Consider the following 20,305-nt stretch of genomic DNA (forward strand, 5'->3'; position numbering starts at 1 on the left):
GGACAGGTTTCAGGTGGCTGGTTAGGTCTTTCTGTAAAGAGAATAGAATTAAAGGGTTGAGCATGAGAGGCAGCAAGGACTCTAGCTGTGTTTTACAGATGAGGACCCATTGTATATTGTTAGGCAAACATGCTAGGCTTTTTAACTTTACAAAAGAAACCAAGGTGACAAAATTAGAGGAACTAATGATCAGGCTTAAGTTTGGAGTTTCTTTGTACATCCAGGGCTTGCTGAATACTGATCAAGCCGTGTCTGTGTTATTCATACATTTTGGACACATCCATTTGATTTTTCAGCCCACAATCTCTGTTCCAAATTTTAAGCCCATATTCACAAGTTTTACTACTGCTTTAGGCATTGCATGAGACAAAAAATGAGGCAGTTTGTGCCCCACAGAGCATTCATAGTTTCTGAAGTAGGCACTGGGCAGATAACCATGCTTCATAGGGGTAAGTGAATTCTTGATGGAGGAGAGGCAAGTTCTCAACTGAGACACATAGCAGGGAGAACATCACATAGACAAGGAAAAGGACTGGTGAAAGGAGACAGCTTTTTAAGGGTAGGTTTCAGCTCTTCCAGGTGTTCACTGTGTCTTTGCTTCAGCCTCAGACTGCTGGTTTAACGGTGTTACAGTGGAGGCGATGAGGCTGTGTAAGAACATTAAAAACTAATGCTACCCTGGCACACCTATGCAGGAAAACCCTGCTGCAACACTGCTTGTGTGGTAAGCAGAATAAGAGATCTGGCAGAGTCTTGGTTTGGAAGGCAAAGAAACAGCTTTTGTAAAGGATTTCATTGTGTATTGTACAGCAGCATGTGGTAGCTTCATTTCTTTGTATTTGATGAGTAACAACTCAGAGTCCAAATATTAATGAAAGCAAATCATGGCTTAAACAAAAGAATTAAATTCAAGTAAGATGCCTAACCTGGTTTCTTAATTTCCCCTATATGCTCTTTCAGATAATTAATGATCCTATTTTAAGGCCAAAACCGGTATTTTCTGGCACAAGTTAATGTTTTCAAATTCCTGATGTTTTTTGGACTCAGTTTCATCATATTGTCAGGATGTTAGTTATAAGCTGGTTACATGGGTCTAACAATTACTGCACAATATAAAACTTACACAGTTTCTATGCTAAGCTTACAGAACAAGAGGTTCTGTAGCTTAGCAGTAAATTTTGCCTGATAGTGAATTTGGAGATTTTATTTTTTCACTATGCTGCCATAAGTTGCTTTAGAAATTTAATGCATTTTATAATAAATTTCATTGATAACATCTTGTCCAGTGACTATATAACTCCCTGTTGTATGAAAAAAAACACATGAATTGATTACATCTGGCAACATAAAGGAGGTGATGTAATGTATTGTATAAATGTGCAGAGTAGAGTGCCTCAGGGTAGGAGTAGTTTTGTTTTGTAACTATAAATTATGGTTCTGCTCTCCTCTTGGTGTGAACCCTAAGTTTCAGAGAAGAAAACAGACAATTCAAGGCATGCTTTCTTGCTTGTGAAGCTGAAGATGGATGGAACAAATTACCAGATTCCCTTAAACAAGTGCCAGCAGTGAATAGTTTCAAAATACAGTTGCTTATTTGCTTGGAGAATGTTTTTTTTTTGCCAACATTTTTTAAATTGCAGAGATGAAATTATATGTTGGCATTAGTAACTTTTGAAAGTATTAACTTTTTATGACTTATTGTGTCTTTGTTTATACTATACTGTTGTAGTGCCAGGATGTTATATTGTATTTAACAGTTCGATGCATACTTCCTACCTCATAGGGCCCTTGTGACAATAAAATGTGCCATCCCTGGGGACAGTTACCAACAAGTATTATTTTGAATAAATAAAATCAATGGGATATGGCTGTGCATCTCAGTGGGGATGAGAAGCTGACAAGAACAGGAGGTACTGCATTTGGCCATACTGTCCATAGTAGGGCTCTGGTTTTGTGTATTGGGTGGCAAAGCTATTACTTAAGTTACCAGGAGTGACAGCTGAAGGATGCCTTGCTTCCTGGAACTGGATTTGGTGCATGTAACTGCAAGTACCTGAGTATTTATTGGTGTATCATTGACTTGTAAGACTATAAAACTGGTGTTAGATGGTGTGAACCCAATATTCAGTTCTGGATGCTATACTAAACAGAAAAGGTCTCAGCACACCTGAGAATTTTTAAGTATGGAGGATCATGATTTTTTCCCTCATGATTGCCATGGTGTTCCTGAAGTGCTCTGTGAAAGCTTGCTGGTTTCTTCAGCTTCAGAGAGGGACACTTGCTGGGAGCTGTTGATGTGGGGAGAAGGGAATTTCGCCATCACCCAGACGGAGCTGCTGCTGCTTCTCCTTCTCCCCTCTTTGTTGGTGGCCTCGCACCCCCTGTCCTGCCGGGACGTGTGGCAGTGCCAGGCACCGCCACGGAGCTGCTGATCCACCTCAGCCACCGGCCCAGGATCTCAGCTCATCCCTGCTGTTCCAGCTGAGTGTTCCTCAGAGCCCTGCAGGAGCACCGGCACTGACTGCCCGAGGGGTTTGTGAAGCAAAGCCTCTCCTCCATCCCTTCCCATCTCAGCCGAGAAAGCTGCCACAGGGTCCCTGGTTCTGTTTTGTTGCTAACGCTGTAGTTATTGTTGTTTGTTTGCCTTGTTATACATACTAGTAAAGAACTGTTATACCTCCCCAGATCTCTGCCTGAGAGCCCCTCGATTTCAAAATTATAATAATTCAGAGGGAGGGGATCCACAGTTTCATTCCAAGGGAGGCTCCTGCCCTCCCTAGTAGACACCTGTCTTCCAAAACTGATACAACCCTGAAGAAAATTATCCTGATCCACCTTGGAGAAAAATATTCAACCTGTTTTGCAGAGGATCTCAGGAGTGAGCTCCTGTATACACAGTGTGGACCACTTAGGACCAGGCCCAGCAGGGAGCTGAATCCTTTGACAGGGTGCACACACTTTTTTTACGTAGGCTTTGGTTTCCTTAGGGCTGTAGCAGACTTATGAAGTTGAATCCAGTGGTGGGTTCATGTGGTGTGGCTTCATTAGTCTCCCCATGAAACAGCCTCTTGAGCTACCTTCTCACTGTAACAGAGCATTGTTTTTCTTCACATACACAAGATTGATTAGAGCAGCAAGTGCATCAATAATTACTTCCTTTTTTTTATTGTCTTGTAAATGCTCTATACAAAGAATATGAGTGTTATTAGTTATAAAAGCTACATTATAAGGAAAATATATTGAAGAGTTATGCAGGAGTCATAGAGTACTGAGAAACTCAACAGAAAAAGAAAATATCCATATTTCTTTGTGGATTTCCAAATGCTAACAAAGTAGGAAAAGAAAACATGCTGTAAAATTTATAGCAAACCACAATTGGCTTCTAAAGCAATTTCTATATTAATTTTCATGGAATATAATTTTTGTCTGCCCCCCTTCTTGTTGAAAGGGAAAGAAATATTAATTTACCATTGGATGACGTGGAATGCATCCCATTCCCCAGCTGGCAAAGGGAACTTATTAGTCATCATTGATAGAACCCACAGGTGAATACTGTGGTTTAGGCTGTGGTCCAAAAAATGGGGTTTTTTTGTATATCAGCTCTAGTTTTCCAATAATAAATTCAGGCATATATGCACTGTGTTTTCATTTGTCTTTCAAGCAGTTTTTGGGACAGTAACAAGATAAATTCCAGTATGACAAAGACATTATTTTAGATGCCACCATGTTGTTCCTCAAAATATATGTGCTGGGCACTAGCTACTCATAATAAATTTGCTAAAACAATAGCACAAGTAAAAGGTTTATGGCTTTAACATTCATTAGAGGAAAAATAGCTTTCTTTGGAAGCCATCTCTGAAATATTTTAATTTTTTTTTTTCCCTCTTACAGGGAAAAAGGTGTGGTATCCCTTTGAGGATGAGATTTTTTAAAATGCTGAAACATCATAATCAAATGTATATTAATTAATTTATCACATCCATGTCAATACAACAATGTATCCAAATCCCTTCCTAAGGAAGCCCTTGACCCAGTATAAAGCAGGCCAGATTACTGGTCAGGATATTTGCAACTGCTTGTGTAAATTATCCATTCCTTCATAAGGAATATGAATAAAAACAACCCATACGTTTATTGTCTTTGTTTTCCTTTAGGCTTTAGTGTCATTTGCTTGTCATTTCTATGTATAAATATATATCGATATCTTCATTTAGCTTTTCCCTCAAAGATGAAACAGGCTGAGATGGTTTTTGATTCAGTATGCATCACACAGAAAGTGTGGCTGCCCCTCATGCATTACTGGCTTTCTAGCAAAGGGAGTTCGGTCAGGTTTGTATAAATGCAGAAACCAGAAAAATCTGTGAAACAAGACAGGCTTTTTACTAAGGTTGCATTGATAAATGGTTGATAAAACATTAATAAATCATTAACAAAGTCTTTAATAAATGGTAAATCACTTGGCCTTCTTTATTCCTATCCTTATTCCATCAAGGCAGTAGGTTGCTTAGCACCAGCTGGAGCATCAAGTTTGTAATAACCTTAGAACATCTATTCTTCACATACTAAATTTTTCTGAATGCAGCTTCAACATGCTGTGTCTCCAATAATTGGGGGAAGTTTAAAGCAACGAATTTAGCTAATATTTAAAAGTACTGAGACGGCCATTTGACAGAAAATATCACTGATAAGGTCTCTTTAGCAGCAGTGACTCTGAGTTTATTGCTAGTGATTTGTGTGGGGTGGTCTTTCTCCTGCTCCACTGGCTGCCCTCTAAATGATATGACAAAGTTTCAGTCTTGAGACTGCCTTTGTGGTCACAGGAGAAAAAAAAATTGGATTGGTGCTTTCTTTTTCTGCCTTTTTGTGGAGGTATCCACAAGAGAACAGTAAGGGTAGGGCTTGGCCAAACCAGTTGTAATCTATCAAAACTACAGAACAAGAAAAAGGTCTGGGAAGGGTTTTAGAAATCTCATAATCTACTATACATCCCTGTCCCAGTGTAGGAATCAATTCTGCCTGAGCTATGCTTGACTGATGTGTGCTTATCTGTTCTTAGGCATGTTCTTCCACAGATGGAGTCCGTGTAGCCCTCTGAGCAATCTGTTTCAGTGCTACAGGATCCTTAACATTAAAGAGCTTTTTCTTACGTCTAACTGGAATTTTTCTGGCTGCAGTTGAAGTTCATATCCTCCATAAAACTGGAGAACAGATTATTCTCTCCTTTAGGAACAGCTCTTTCTGTAATTAAAGGCTGTCTTCATGTCTCCCCTCAGTTCTCCCAAGGGAAGTAGCATGAGCCCCATGTCCTAGGAGACATCAAATTAGATCAGGCTAAGCAGTTCAGAGCACATTAGGAAGGGAAGCTACCTCAGTAGGAATGCAGAGTACACAATCCTGCTTCTTTTTTTTCCATAATGATGTCTCAGAGCCTGGCTCTGAGCTTTTATCTGTACTTAAAAACACAGTACACTTTCTTTTGAACAAGAAGGAAATGATGAAAAAATGAAATACAGAGACAGGAAATAAATCTTGAAGGCGGCTGTTAATTTTAGGGACTGGTTTTGTAAAGCTATTTACCATCTGTCCCATATCCCCTGTACTCAGTTCTCTCTCTCTGACCTCTTCCTTAGAAACTTGTAAGTTTAAATCCTTGCCCAGTCCTCTCCTTCCATTTAAATCATTATTTGGCCTTGTGCCTCTGCTTCCTTTAGAAGGTTTGAGGTGTATGTGTTTTGGGTGATTCATTAGATCTCATCTGCATGTGTCTTTCTTAGTTACTTACCTGAGGGCTTTTATAGCCAAAAAAACAGATTTAGGTGAAGACAAGCATGTCTAGCTGTAATAAATAAAACACATGGAGTCAATTAAAACAATGTTTAAATAATTTTCAGAGAGGAGGATGCTTGATGTTACTACATCAGAGGACCACAGTGACTTTTAAGCCAAGAAAAAGTGCAGGTTTACTTTCTCATTCAATCTCCAGGTCTGTAGAAAAATGCATGCTTCTATAGCAGTCATCTACCCACTTCAACAGTTAACGTGATTTTGGAATTAAGTCCAAACCATGTGAAAATAAATCCTAACTCAATTTTGTGGAATTACTTTGTTTCCATTGAATTCCTCTTTAAAGTGTTTCATATGCTTGCTTTTCTTATTTTTATTTCCAGGAATTTCTAAATATTTCCAAATTTGGATTGATTAAAGTGTTTTAACTTTTCCTGGAAAAAAAAGCATGAATTTAATTCCCTGCCTATTTTCTCAGGTATTTACAAACTAAGGTGGCTATAGACACATCTTAATGGATGCATTCACAACACACACTGTCTGTGTGGTTCTTTATAGGCTTAACATATTAGAAGGTAGATATATCAGATTTCATAAACTAAACAAAATAGAGCTTAGCAAGTACGTAAAGATCAGGGACCTCCAGAAGAAACTGGGGCACAAGAAAGAACGGTGAAGTCATGTGGATTATTAAACAAATTACATATTTTCTTCTGATATTCCAGAGTAACCTATCTGTGCTTAAGGAACGGAGTAGGAACAAGCTAAACTGTCACATCCCTGCAGGGTGTGGGGTTGGGACTTTGATCCTTTACTGACAGCAGTGCAGAGCCATTTTTTCAAGTCCTTCTGTAGCTCAGATCTGCATGACTGGAACATGCAGCTGTGTGCTGGTTGCTGTGGGGGTTGCTGCCCAGACATTTTAAAGTGACATTTTTCAGATGAGTAAACTCAAAACTTTCTCTACCACTGTTCAAGGTTATTTGGTGGACAGTGCTCTGGCACCTGTCTGTAGGTAGATGTAGTATGTTTCTTTAGCTAACTATGTGCTTTATCACCACCACAGACAGTGTTGGTTTATATGCTGAGCTTTAAATGTTTGTGCTGTTATGCATGTGTGGAATCTGGAATTTTCTGTCCAATAATTTCATTGCAATGAGAATTGAATGAAATGCTTCAATGTAGCTAGGTTGTACCTTTGTAAGAGATTCTGATGCTCATGAGGTCACTATAAACACAGAGATTGGATAGTCCTAACCTCAGTGGAGGCAGGATTTCTTACCTTGTAACTGAATTTCTCATTTTGAGGAATTTTGAATTCCTTCAAATTGAAATTCCTCATTTCCTCATGAATTTCCTCCTGAATAGCAGGCTCCTTTTCTCATTGTTTTATGTTCACGTGTCCCGTAATAGGGAGGTGACTAGGTTTGCTTACTCTTCAGCCTGCCAAGTAGGTAAGCAATGGATACTACATGTGTTTCGACAGGCAATATTCTGAAGTATCACCTCTCCATGATTCCCAGGCTCTCTGTACAGCATTTTTTTGTGTGGGCAGGAAGAGATTGAGGTCAAGCCTATAACTGTGGTTCTAGAATAGTCTTAATTTCTGCCTTCTGTCAGAATGCCTGGCCCGCTTTTAATTATGTGATACAGTCTCCATTTCATCATTTGCTATGAAGAGATATGCCACAAAGCAACCTCTGTGGCATAGGCTTTGGCCGAGGCATGCAGGATTTGGATTATATTATCCCACAGAAAAGTTCACGGGATGCTGAAATCTTTTTCTGCCTTCCCCGTCCAGAGGTCAGACAATCAATGCCATTTAATAGTGCTCTTCCTGTCATGGTACTGAGCTGCCACAGCCACACAGAGCGGGAGGGATGAGCCATTCAACAATTGCTCCTTTCCTCCTCATTGCCACTGTTCGGGCTTTGTGCAGTGAGAACGGACCCTGGGCTCCACAGCAGAAACCCAGAAGTTCTGCTTTCAGGAGTGCAGCCTGACCCATCTACCCAAGGAAGTTTATATGTTTGCCTGTCCCAGTGACTGAGAACCATGGTGTATAGTTTTGCTTTCTCTCTCCTAACCTTCTGTATGACAAATAATTTGTGAGGGACAACTATAGTTCTGAAACTGGCTGGCTTTATCTTCAGTGAACTGTAATTAGTATCAGCTGTAGTCAACCAGGGCATGTGTTTAGCCAAAATGCACCCCACCTCTTAATCAATTGTGTTATGTTATGTTTTTATTTGTGGATCATTTGAGTGGTTGTCATGTTACCTACAGAAACTGGCCTGTTTCTAAGCTTCATTGTGACTAGCCCTGGGTTTGACCAGTGTGTAGTAGCAGCTGGGAAGTGCAATTTACTGCAGTCAGGCCATTGCACATAAGAATTTCAAGATTGTATGTTCTTCTTCTCTTTGCCTCCCTTGTCTCAATAAAGAATTCTTTCTGAGCTTTTTAGGCAAAGAAAAACAACCAAGACAGAGATGCAACAGAATGCCAGAGACAACTGTTACTGCCTCTTTGGATTTTTATTAAAATAAAAACAAAGATAAGCAAGAAAGAAGCAGTGTCTCACACTAATTAGAAGGGCATTTAAAAGCTCTGCCTAAGTCAGCACTTGTGCAATTTCTTGGTTTTAGTGATTTTCCCCCTGCTCCAAGCACAAGCCCCAGTGTGCTGTTGGGCTTGCTGGGGGAGCAGCTCCCTGCAGTGGGAAGGAGAGGGTGTATGCTGCTCTTCTGCTGGTGTTTGGTAGCCATGGACACACAAGATTTTTCTTTAAAGAAAATTAGGAATTGAATGTACAAATGATGAATAAACACACAGATACAGAAAATGGATGGATTTTGCTTAAATGGTCTGGTTTGCAGGTCTTACTGAACACTTGGATTTCCTGGTTAAGTACAGACTTTTTGAATCTATGCAAGTCACCTGATTCTCAGTCCCTTATTTTAAAGTGGAATTAATAGTTCTGGAGTAATTAATCACTCTGAGGCAGTGATATTGCTTGCCACAGTAATAGCCGATGGACAGTGTCACGAGAAGATGCTGTGGTGCTGTCCTTGCTCTCTGCTACACTAGGCATTCATGCTGCAAGACCATTCCAGATTTTTCTAGACCTGCCTCTTTTTTATTTTGCCTCTCTGTAGTCTTGAACAGGGCTGCATCTTGCCACAATGCACTCCTTCACAGGGTTGCACGCAGTGCTATACAGAAGGGCCCCCTTCCTGCCTGGACTTTGCAGGTAAAACCCTGCTTTATTCATACAGCTTGGCTGGCTGACCACAAAGGTAGAGCCAGTTGCCCTCTGATGAAGACATGATGGTCACAATTTTCAAGAGTAAAACCTGTCCTCACTCTCATTCTGAGGAAGTCCTGCCTGTGGGGTTAAGGCGTTCATCTGTGACCTATGGGTGTGAGGTGGTGGGGTCGATTCCTTGAGCAATTGCATCTCCAGGCTCAATGGAGCAGATGTGACCATTTTTAGCTCTCTTTCTTCTTTATGTACAGGAATTTGTTTTCTAAACTTTTTATTTCTTCCTAGGAGATGACCCATTCCTGGCCTCCTCCTCTTACTGCTATTCACACTCCCGGCAAGGCTGAGCAGACCAAGTTTTCTATCCCAAACAAGGTACAAGTGGGCTATTACCAGTGACCTGATTAACATTCTGTTGTGCAGAGTGCTCTTTGCTGGCGAGTTTATTTTGGTAATTGGTCCCACTTAAAAAAATTTCTGATACTATTTTTAGTTGGAAATTCCCAATCAGACTGTTGCTACTAGTAGAACTGTTTATTTAAAGCTGCAGAACACTCAGTAGAAGCAAAGTGAGCTTTTCATCTCTGTTATAGGAGTCTTTCTATGTCAAGTAAAATATCTTTTGTTTGTTTTCTTCCATTATTATTTGTGCAATGAAAAGGTTTGAAATGGACACTTTTTCCCACTTACTGATTGATTGTGTGGTGAGGTTTTGGCTGCATAGTCAAGTTATGGTGACTGAAATGAAAATGACTGCATATGAAGAGCGCAATGTGTCTGTGTCACACCCCAGAGGGAGGCACAGAGTCTGGCAATTTGATCTTCAGTACTGCCCTTGTTAAAGGCACACCCTCAGCACTTGCCCAGAGAGTGCTTCTAGTTCATGTAACACACACTGAATTGTTAAATTGTATGATTTGAAGATGCCCTTAGCCCAAATTACATTATTGCCTTCTGGCTATGATTCCAGTAGCACTGCAGGTTCTGCCAGAGGTAGAATCTTATGTTGGAACCTGAACAACTCTGAGCTGATGATGTTTGGGGAAGAAGAGAACTTCCCCAGGGTGGGAAATTTATACCATTCTGTCATGGAGCTACATAGAATTTTTTTTTTATAAAGGCGGGATCTTGAAAAATAGCTTATTAAACTGGTACTGATTAACATTATAGTTCAAGCAATTATATCCTGGTTTAAAAGCTGGAATGTGATTTTGCTTTTGCTGATTTCCCCTATCTGAAATATTGACACCATACTTAGCTGGAAAGAAATTAAATTAGCAATATCTGTGGCTTCTTAAACAAAACCAAAGGCAGTGCTCAGAATGTCTTATTTGGAGTGTGATTGTTACTGCCCTAGCACAGAAACTGTCACTGCAGTTTCCTGCTGCAGTGTGAAACATCAGAACTCATTGAATCAGAGAATGGCCTGGGTTGGAAGGGACCTTAAAGATTATCTGCTTTCATCTAGTTTCCTGCCTTGGGCAGAGACACTGTGCCCTAGACCAGGTTGCTGGGAGCCACATCCAGCCTGGCCATGAACATTTCCAGGGATGGGACATCCACAGCTTTTCTGGACAATCTGTTCTAGTGCCTCACCACCCTCACAGTACAGAATTTTTTCCTAATAATTTAAACCTACTCTCAGTCTGAAGCCATTTCCCCTTGTCCTGTCACTATATATGCTTATAGATAGCCCCTCTCCATCTTTCTTGTAGGCTCATACATAATTCTCATAATTCTTATTGTAAATTAAGTAAAAGTCACTTGAATGCTTTAAAGTGAACTATTTGAATAGAAGTTTAAACCTGCTGGAAGCTTGTTTTTGGGTTTTTTTAATTCATACCATCTCTTAATTTAGTGTTCTGTTTCTGATGAGCACTACAGAAACTGGTTTGAATCCTGCAGACTGACACTATCTCCATTGGTAGAAGTATAAGCATAGGTTCAGAGAAGGTAAAATTTTGGGTTTGCTTTTCGGTTTCTATTGAATTGGCTTTGAACTTTTAAGATCCACATCAAAGTTAATTTCTGGGCACATTGAATGTTGATCCTAAAATTCTTGACCATATCATTTCAATAAAAAATACAAATTAGAGTTTTTTTGAAATCTAATAGGAAAATAGGAAATAGGCAAGCACACAAATATTTCCATGTTTGCTAGTCTTCCTTTAAAAAATAGAACAGAAGTGTCTCTTCAGAACATCACTTTAAATAAATTATGGCTGGCCAAATTACACATCTAGGACATAATATGGCTAGGTTGTGCAGCCATATAAACCAGAGACGGGCACTGTTAGAAGTTTTCCATTTAGCTATTAAAATAAAGGTATTCTCATGAGAAACATATATTTAAAAAGTGTGATAAAAGATGTGGAACTTATCAAAACAATTTATTCCTTTGACATTCAAATTTAAAGTGCCATGTTTACTCTTAGGGCATTATTTACTTCACAAGGGACTGACTGACAGCACAATATAATATTAAGAACTAATAATGCCCTAAGAGGAAGTGCAGTGAGGGCTTTAATGACTTTAACATCCTACAGAACTAACACTTCCAGCAAAGTAGTGCCTGGCTGTAGGATGAGGTTGTAAATAACTCCTTAATTTTAACTGATCAAACTCAGCTTGGAAGGAAAGCTAATGACAATCACTGTGTACTACAGAGCCTAGAGAAAAACTAAGCCAGAAAACACTGTGACATTAAGGAAACAGCTTAGTTATTGTGAGCCAACAAGAATCTTTTCGTTAGCATACTCAGTGTTGCAAGTCATGTTATTTTCTGCTTTTAAGTTGGTGTACTTCCATTGATTTCATTGGATTCGGACGAATTTCCATCACATGAAGATCTGCTTCCCACATCTTTATCAAATCCTGTGTGTCACAGTCCAAATAAAAAGTGACTACTCATAAAAGATTACTGTATTTCCAGGCGGTGAGATCAAACAAAAGAAAGGCAATGGCACTGAATTTAATGCATAACTGCATTCATGCTGTGTTTTAAATTATACATCCCGGATGGCTCCTACACATATCCATGGCCAAGCCTGAGGAATGGGGCTGCTATGGGTGTAAACCCGTGCAGTGTCTCCATAAGGGGAGTGTAGATTTACAGCAGCTGAGGACATACCTGAGCTCTGAAGGGTCCCTCAGTGGTGCTTTGTCTCCACAGTTAATGCTTTTTTAAACTAATGCCATTGGTGCTGCCTTAAAAATCCTTCTCTGTGCCATCTCCTTCCCTGTTAGTATAACGCCAGTGCCCTTAATCTAGCAAGCCAAGATGTATTTTACCTTCTTCATCGTATTTAACTAATGCTGACATTTTGTGTGTTCTTCTTTGTAGGACTCCCAACATCTGACCTCAGGATACAATGTACAAAGTAGGTCTTTATCATCCTAGTCCTAACAGTCAGGGTTGGGTATTTTTTTTGTCTGTTTAATGTCATTAAAACAAAGGCTAAAAAATTAATTTCTATGGTGCTAAAGCAGATCAGTTCCATTTTTATTACATGTTATGCATTGTGGCATGTTGTGAAACCAAGTATAATTAGATGGGCTGACAGCTTTGGGTGCATTTTAATTCTACAGTAATCTTTTGACATTTGAAAATGTGTTTCCTTTGTTTGCAGAGTGGAGTGATCCAGCAGGGAAAGTTCCAACTAAGTCAGTGCCACAGAAGTCGTAAGTAGTATTATTATTTCCAGCTTTAAATCTTATTTTAAATTTATCGTAAAGAATGAGCTTATTTCTCCAAATAAGCTCTGCTCCTAATCTTGTCCTGGTGTTCAGGTGTTCTCTATAGTCCTTAAAAATTAGCCATAAACCAGTTTCATGTTTCCAGTGCTTATTACTCTTTCTTCTTTTTAAGCATTAGCTAACAGAGGTATGTGTGAAAGATGAGTTTATTAAGCAGAAATAATGCTGATTTTAGTTGTACCGCCTACCAAAATTAAATAAATTTTATGCTTCTCTCATCAGATACTAAGCCTCTTACAATGGAAAATGCAACCCAATGAACAGATGATGCAGGGATTTTTACCTTCATACAGTGAGAGAGAGTAAAACACATCATACAGAATGATTCTGCTAGATGGTGTTGAAAAGCTAGTCTTGAGTTTCATACACTTAAAAACAGCTGAAAATCATAGATGATATATAAACATGACATTTGAAAATTGTGAAAGAGCTAATTCTCCATTATGTTAAACCATTTCTTTTTGGTGCTTCTCTGGTGTAAGGCTGCACTAGTGTAGCAGTGAGTGGAGACTGAATTGTTTTTTACTTTTATCCCAGGTTCTCTAATTTTCAAACAGGACCTAAATAGCAACTTTGAATAGTAGGCAATTGTTTTATACTTATGAAAATGCATGGATCTGATTTCAGTTCAGAACTGCTGGGTTTTTTAGTGTTAAGTGTTCTGAAGTACTGAATGCAGAACTGCACTAGCTTAACTGACAGTTGTGTAAATACAGTATGTTCATTTAAAATTATTTCAAAATTATTCTAGTGGTTGTGCTTAATCTACTAAAGACACAATTTTAAAAATCCCTATCGGGGAAGAAAAATCAATGTGGAGATACCTACACAAGTTTAAAAAATTAATTTAAATATACTGATTATTAGTTCAAGTTTGTGTACACAAATGGGCTTGTTGGAGTTCAGTGATATGTCTGTGACTGTGTGAGAGATACAGGACTAGAGTAGATATGGGTACTGAATTTGCTGATGTACTCAGCAGGCTCTGAAGATCCAGTTCTTTACTCATAAACTCAAGTTCATGGAAGTACTCATTCAAGTACAGTTGGCTGAATAAACCTTTTTAAAATTGATGCTGAGTCAATGATCAGATTTCAAAATTAAATACTTTTTTTCCAGATTAAATGAGAATTAGATAGGAATAATAATGATATTTAGATTAATTTGCAGGAACAGCATTTATTTATTAAACTTAGTAACAAATTAATTTTTGCCCTTTGCTGTTTGGTTTCCAATGACTTTGTTTTATGTGAAGACTAGCCAACTGTACCCACAGCTCTTGGTAACAGAATGGGTGCATTAATGTTTCAGAACATCGAAGTGATCCAAACCTAACATCAAGCACATTCCATAATTTAAAAAAATGAAAAAATATTATTGCATCTTAAAATTATTTTCCTCTAAAAGCAAATGTATTTGGACTCCACTGTGAAAAATATTTTAGTGAGTGTACCATAAAACACAATATTTCAGTAGTTTGTAACCAACAGTAATAGACTTGTCAATCATGGTTTATAGTTATAAGCTGAATTTCACAAGAACAGTGCTTCAGAGCTCAGTGGTATATAGTGCATTTAATGGTACCAAAGCTCTCTATAGGAAGCCTGATATAAAACCTGAAGACACTGAGTACATTTTATGAACTGGTTGTTCTCTGTTCTGCTGCTTGATCTAAAGTTCCAGTATTATCAATCAGATTTCTGCTGCAATGAACTGCCTTCTTATGGTAGGTGATAGATTTTACACATGAGAGATCAGAGCTGCAATAAAGCTACTTTTATTTTTAGCTTCCAAATGAAGATCAGCTAAGCCATTACTATCACTTTTTCTCTTTTACTGCAGAAAAATTGTTAAGGCAGCTTCTAAGAATTTCCACAGGGCTTTGGGAGGTTAGAAGGCAGTCCACTGTGAGGCTTGGTATTACAAGGCCAATGTGTTTCTTTAGATCTGTGTGTGCAGTTACCACTACCTTCATGGGGAATTGCAGTACTTGAGCACATAATGAAATTAAAGCAGGAGTGGGACAGAGAGATGCAATATTATCAAGTAGAACTGATAGTGCAGTCCAAACAAACCCTGTTAGGTAGACAGCTCCTGCAGTCATTGTATATTTTAATGATAGAGTGTTTATCAGATTGCAAGTGTATAAAGGAGGATTTAGTCTTTCTAACATTTGTCAGTTTTGGGGATATCAAAGTGTATGAGTGAAATTACAGTCCAGTTTATCTCCAGTAACATCTGCTGCTACAGTCTTGGCCACACAGTGTGGTCCTACTGACTTCAAAACTCTATCCCCTGCCAGTTACATATTTTGTAGATAATATCTCTCATCCATATTTCAGTTTGATCAAATCTGAATTTGACTGTTCATCTGTATGCTTTGTTAGAGTCATTTTAACCTGGATATGTTTCTATCTGTTACCCAACTTTTTAAAGTTCATTTGCAATTAAGATGAAACTTAAATTATCTTTTCCGTTTACATTGGTCCTAGTGACAGTCCTGTAGATTACATGGTTTTTGTTAGAGATTCAAAGGAATTGGTAATAACGTGCTTGCATTTACCATATTGCTGAGTTACACTATGACTAGTTGAGGGGTGAACGTACAACAGAGATATTTTATCTTCATGATGCTGCATCCTGCTCCAGCAGCCAAGCTGTCTGTATGTCATTCCAGAGTTTAGGAGTAGGGACATTGGCATCGTAGAAGATCGGACTGAGGGATGTATGATTTTTGTAAAATAACCTTTCAGGTGCACACTTCTGGGGGAAACTGAGGACAACATACTGCAAGGTGAATTAATTTACCAATGTGCTGCTATTGTAGGGAAATGCAAGAAGCATGGCTTCTTGTCCAAGTAAAGCTTTCTGAAATACAAATTTCATTCTTTTTATAATGTTTCAATACACTTCATTACATCCACATGCTGAATAAATCCAATCGCCAGTGCAGCAGGTAAATTAAAACATAGAATAGTTAGGATTGTGTCTAAATTCTGCACCTATGTTGTACATGAGAATATGTATTTATAACTAAACTCACATCCTAATTTACACTCAAAAATCTTGAAAATGAAATTTTGAACACTGACGTGCATGCGTGTGTACTGTGGTGAATTTTTACAGCTGAAATTAGGCTGTGTAAAACTGCAGCACTTGGTTTCCCCATTCTGTAATTTCAGATTCACTGTAAATTTTTGCTTAGCATTGGGCCATCTTGTTCAAGCAGTCTGCTCTGATTAGTTTATTATGAAGCTTAGTAAGTAGGAACAGATAAGGTGCAACCAATTGCATTGCAAAGGATTTTCTGTCAGCTTCCATGAATTTGAGGGGACGGACTCAGCTCATGACTGGGGTTTCTGTTATATAATTGCCATTGCAATATGTCATCCTCAAACATCCAGTCCTTTTGTTCTGTTTTGGTTGTTAGCATTTGGCCTTTCTCCAGTTGGAAACTACCCAGAACCTTTTTAATCAAGCACATCCTGTGTTTCAAAATCATACTGCAGAGAAGTCTTGGGTAGTTTCCATAAAAGCCTCACACAAAAGAATAATGTAATCATAATTGTATTCTTCCCCTGTCATAAAATTCCTTCCTATACTTACTGTATTAATAGAGTATTAAAAGGCCCTTCTCATGGGCTCAGTGAACTACCGGAAACCATTAAAAACTTAAAGCAGCAAATTTTTATGGATCAGACAAAACCAACTTGTTTTATCCTTATGGAGTTTTTGTTATCCATCATACTTAATGATATTCAACCTGTGTGGGGACTAAAGAGCAGCTAAATACAGTGAGCTGAAAACTAAAGCAAGCAGCTGAAAATCTTTTTGTGATATTTCAGCAACGATTTTCCTAAGTGTGCTCAGCACTACTTTCAGTTGGGCCAGGATTTCACATCACAGTTCCAAAAAAATTCAAATAAACACCAGTACTTTTCTAACCTCAAATATTATTATAATACTTGATGGAAGCATGTTTGAAAATGGAAATGTGCTTCTCAACATCTAAATTCTTTTCATAAGTATCTAATGGGTTTTTGGAAGATCTCCTCTGTGTCAGGGACAAACACCTGGTAACATAGAAAACAAAATTTGGCAGCATGTGCAAGCTATGAATTAAAGGTAATTCACGGTTTGAAATGAATCAGTGTGAGGTCCTTATGAAGAGTAATCAGACATCAAGAGGATCTTACACCAAGTATTGGATATTGTGACAACAAGTAATGTTGTTATTTAGAACTATTCAGAACATTCAAATCAAGAAGCCCTGATGAATTCTTAACCTGGAAAGAAATCTATCCCAGTTAAAAAAACAACAACAGCAAAAAAAGAGGTTCATTCAATGTTCATGCATAATTTCCGAAAATGTGCCTGGAACCAAAAATGTAAAATTCATCTCCAACTGGTATAGGAAGCAGGTTTCTATTTATGTAGACAACAGTCTATCAGTGTTGCAGTCAGAATGCAGTCCAGGTGTAATACACAGAAGAACCTGAAATGTTTGTATTACTAATTGTTGCCTTTTAAGCAAGGCAGACACCCTGGTTCAAGAGCAGCACGGTAGCCACACCCAGGCCACTCGGTCCTTTTGCACACAAGGCATCAATGTGATGGATGGCAAAATGGCATTTATTGCTGGAGAATTTGACACTTTATAACCTAGGGTCACTGTGTCACTCCCATCTGCTTTCATCACAGCCAGGTGCTATTGGCTAATTGCAGGGGGCATTACCATACACTGTGGAGGAGGGGGGTGACTATCTTTCCATTACATTCCGATATCTTCCGAGCGCCAGGCCTTACTTCTACAACTAATTACAGTTTTTAGATGACCATAACAAAGCGTGAGGACACCAGTTGAGCCCACAGTGGTAACAGCCAGCTTTCTGTCACAGCCTACCTTCATATAGCCTGAATCATTACGCCTGCTTGGTAGAAGTAAGAGGCTCCAAAGATATTCCCTCTGGGTAAACTGGGAAAGTCATGCCTATGAGGGCCTTGCACTGCCATGTACAAATTATAAGTGAAACAACAGTGGCATGTAATTGGAACTCTGTTAATCTTTAGAGAGCTCCAGTGCACTATATTAAAGGGACAAATAGCAGATGAAAATAGGAGGGTCTTTTCTGAGAAATGTCACTCATCTTTCATATTTACTGTTTTGTTTTGTAAGCTAGAAGTTTTCTTTGAATCTTTTTGTCGTGTAAGTTCTTGGGTTTGAAGCAAAGATAGTCAGTCAAGACTGCTATTTTGTTCCTCACTGCTGCAGGCTTTGCCTTTTGAACAAAGTGTGAAGTAATTTGGAATAAAATATACAAGTGTTTCCTATGGACAGTTGCCTCTGGAAGCAAACTTACAAAATATTTCAGCTGATGTGAAATATGTGAAAATCTGGTATCATAATTAAAAGCCCTATATCTTTGAAGATAAGCTCATTATTCAAAATAATTTCTAAATTAGACTTTTGTTTTCATTATTCAGCTGGCTCAAATACAGTTTAACCTCCCTGTCAAAATAAAATTATTTTCTAATACATTCTTTTCCATGATCTCTTCCTCCTGACATGTTTATAAATCAGTTTAAAAAGTTGTGGGAACAGGAGTAAATGAATGCTGTGATATTTTCATGATCAATTTTTAATAATTTTTCTTGCCTATCAGAGGCTTGCTGCCTTTAAGACTGCCTGAAGCAAGCTAACCAACTGCATTCTTACCAGCATTGCTGATTGCGACTCAAGTGAGCACTGAACCATTTGAATTTCCTGATACTGTATAACCCCCCATTAAAAATTCAACATTTATTTGCCCTGACTAACGAGTAGCAGTTGAAATACTTTGTTCTGAAGCAGGATGCACTCCTGTGTCGCTGCTAAGTGCATGCAGTCACTGAACTGCGACCACTGAAATGTCAGCATTAATAGAGAGAGGTAAATGACACACAGTAACACATTTGGATTCCTGATGTATTTCCCTGTCTGCTACATATCACTTCCTATTTTAGAAAGTGGTTAGACTGCAAATCTGCAAATCTGTTTCCCTGTATTTAAAGAGCTTTATCACAGGAGGCAGCATGTGTTTTGCCTTTATGGCTTAAGGCCAGTCTCAAGCTGACCTCCAGTCTACATTTCTTTGGGATGGAGTCACTTCCAAACATCAGGCAACTTCATTCATTCATTTTGAAAAAAAATGTACTCAATAAATCCAAAAATGTAAATCAGGGTAGAACAGAGGAAGCCACCACACTCAGTCCCTCTCCCACCCATTTGTTTTGTGACCCACACACTTGCTGATAAAAGACATACAAATTATTGCTTGGCTTTCTGGCTGCCATAATTTGGACCTCACCATGCTCCCTTTGTCATAACTGACCTCTCAGTAAATTTCTGGTCCAGAGCTAAGCCATTTTTCTCTCTGGCTTTTTTCTTCCTGATGTCCTTTGCTCCAGTCCCTTTCATTCTTCCTGTCATGGCTTACTGGCTTTGTAGACTTTAGTAGCCTGAGACAGAGAAAATTGTCACCCAGATTCATCTGCGCTATGCTGCAAAATAGTCATAATCGGAAATGGGTAATAAGTTTGAGAGAAGAATGGATTTTGCCAGGAAGCTTGGCATTCATAATATCAGGGGCTTGAAACTCCTAATTTGTATCCTAAATACCCTAGGTAAGACCAACAGCCACTTTTCCTAATATTCCAACTTAATCCTTTGCATTTTTCCTCTGAATACCTGTGACAACCCCAATAATCCTACACATTTTTCTGCTTCACAGTCTCTATCCAGAGGAACTTCTATTGCTACTTCTATTGCTTCTATTATCCTTTGGGCAGAGGTCTCAGTAGGGCTCCAAAGCCTATCAATTTTCTGGCCAGAAGGCTTATTTTTTATGAAGTGAAGTTCTCACAACACCCCACAGGGCTAAGCCACGCTCGCTGCATTATCCTCCGTCTTGGATAGCCCTTGGAGCCACAGACTCAGAATAATTGTACTTTACAAATACATCCTCCCAAATGACGAAAAAGGAAAATATTCCCCACTGCTGGGCTAATTACCACTTTGAATTCCCAGAGGAAGAGCTGCTTCACTCACTTGTGTCCATACATCTCAGAAAAATGCGTTTTGAGACTTTCTTAATGCTGCAAATGCAGCTTTCCAAGAAAATTATGTAGCCCAGGCGGAGGAGAGAGAGATGTCTATAGCCTTACTTCAGCAGGTACAAACCAATTGTTTAATTAATATCCATGTTGTGGAAGCACAGGAGGAAGTGATTTAGCTTTAACAAAATTGTCCCTTACTGGAAAGTCTTGTTTAGTCAAAATGCTTCACAAAAAGATCTTAACAGGTTTTGAAAGAAAGATGTTGACTCATCTACCTCATATCGTCAAGAAAGATGTAAGTGCAGCTGTCAGGCTCATCTGAGTCTGCAGAAGCAGTAAATGTCTGCAGTAATGAGGGGATTGCTTTCACAGCTATTTACCTGTTAGGCTCTACTACGTATTTGCTTT

At 38.7% G+C, this 20,305-nt stretch overlaps 1 protein-coding gene across 8 annotated transcripts in view; it reads left to right on the forward strand.

The window, feature by feature from the left end:
• Nucleotides 1-20,305, forward strand: part of AFF2 (ALF transcription elongation factor 2) — a 335,651-nt gene that overhangs the window by 196,650 nt on the left and 118,696 nt on the right. For all 8 annotated transcript variants that reach the window (XM_086850057.1, XM_086850055.1, XM_086850056.1 and 5 more), the window contains exons 5-7: nucleotides 9,335-9,421; nucleotides 12,390-12,426; nucleotides 12,676-12,727. In XM_086850057.1, the coding sequence (XP_086706183.1) occupies nucleotides 9,335-9,421; nucleotides 12,390-12,426; nucleotides 12,676-12,727 (176 nt within the window). The remainder of the gene's footprint in view (nucleotides 1-9,334; nucleotides 9,422-12,389; nucleotides 12,427-12,675; nucleotides 12,728-20,305) is intronic.

Source organism: Cyanistes caeruleus, chromosome 14, assembly GCF_971803275.1.
Source record: "Cyanistes caeruleus chromosome 14, bCyaCae1.hap1.1, whole genome shotgun sequence".
In the NCBI taxonomy this organism is placed as follows: domain Eukaryota; kingdom Metazoa; phylum Chordata; class Aves; order Passeriformes; family Paridae; genus Cyanistes; species Cyanistes caeruleus.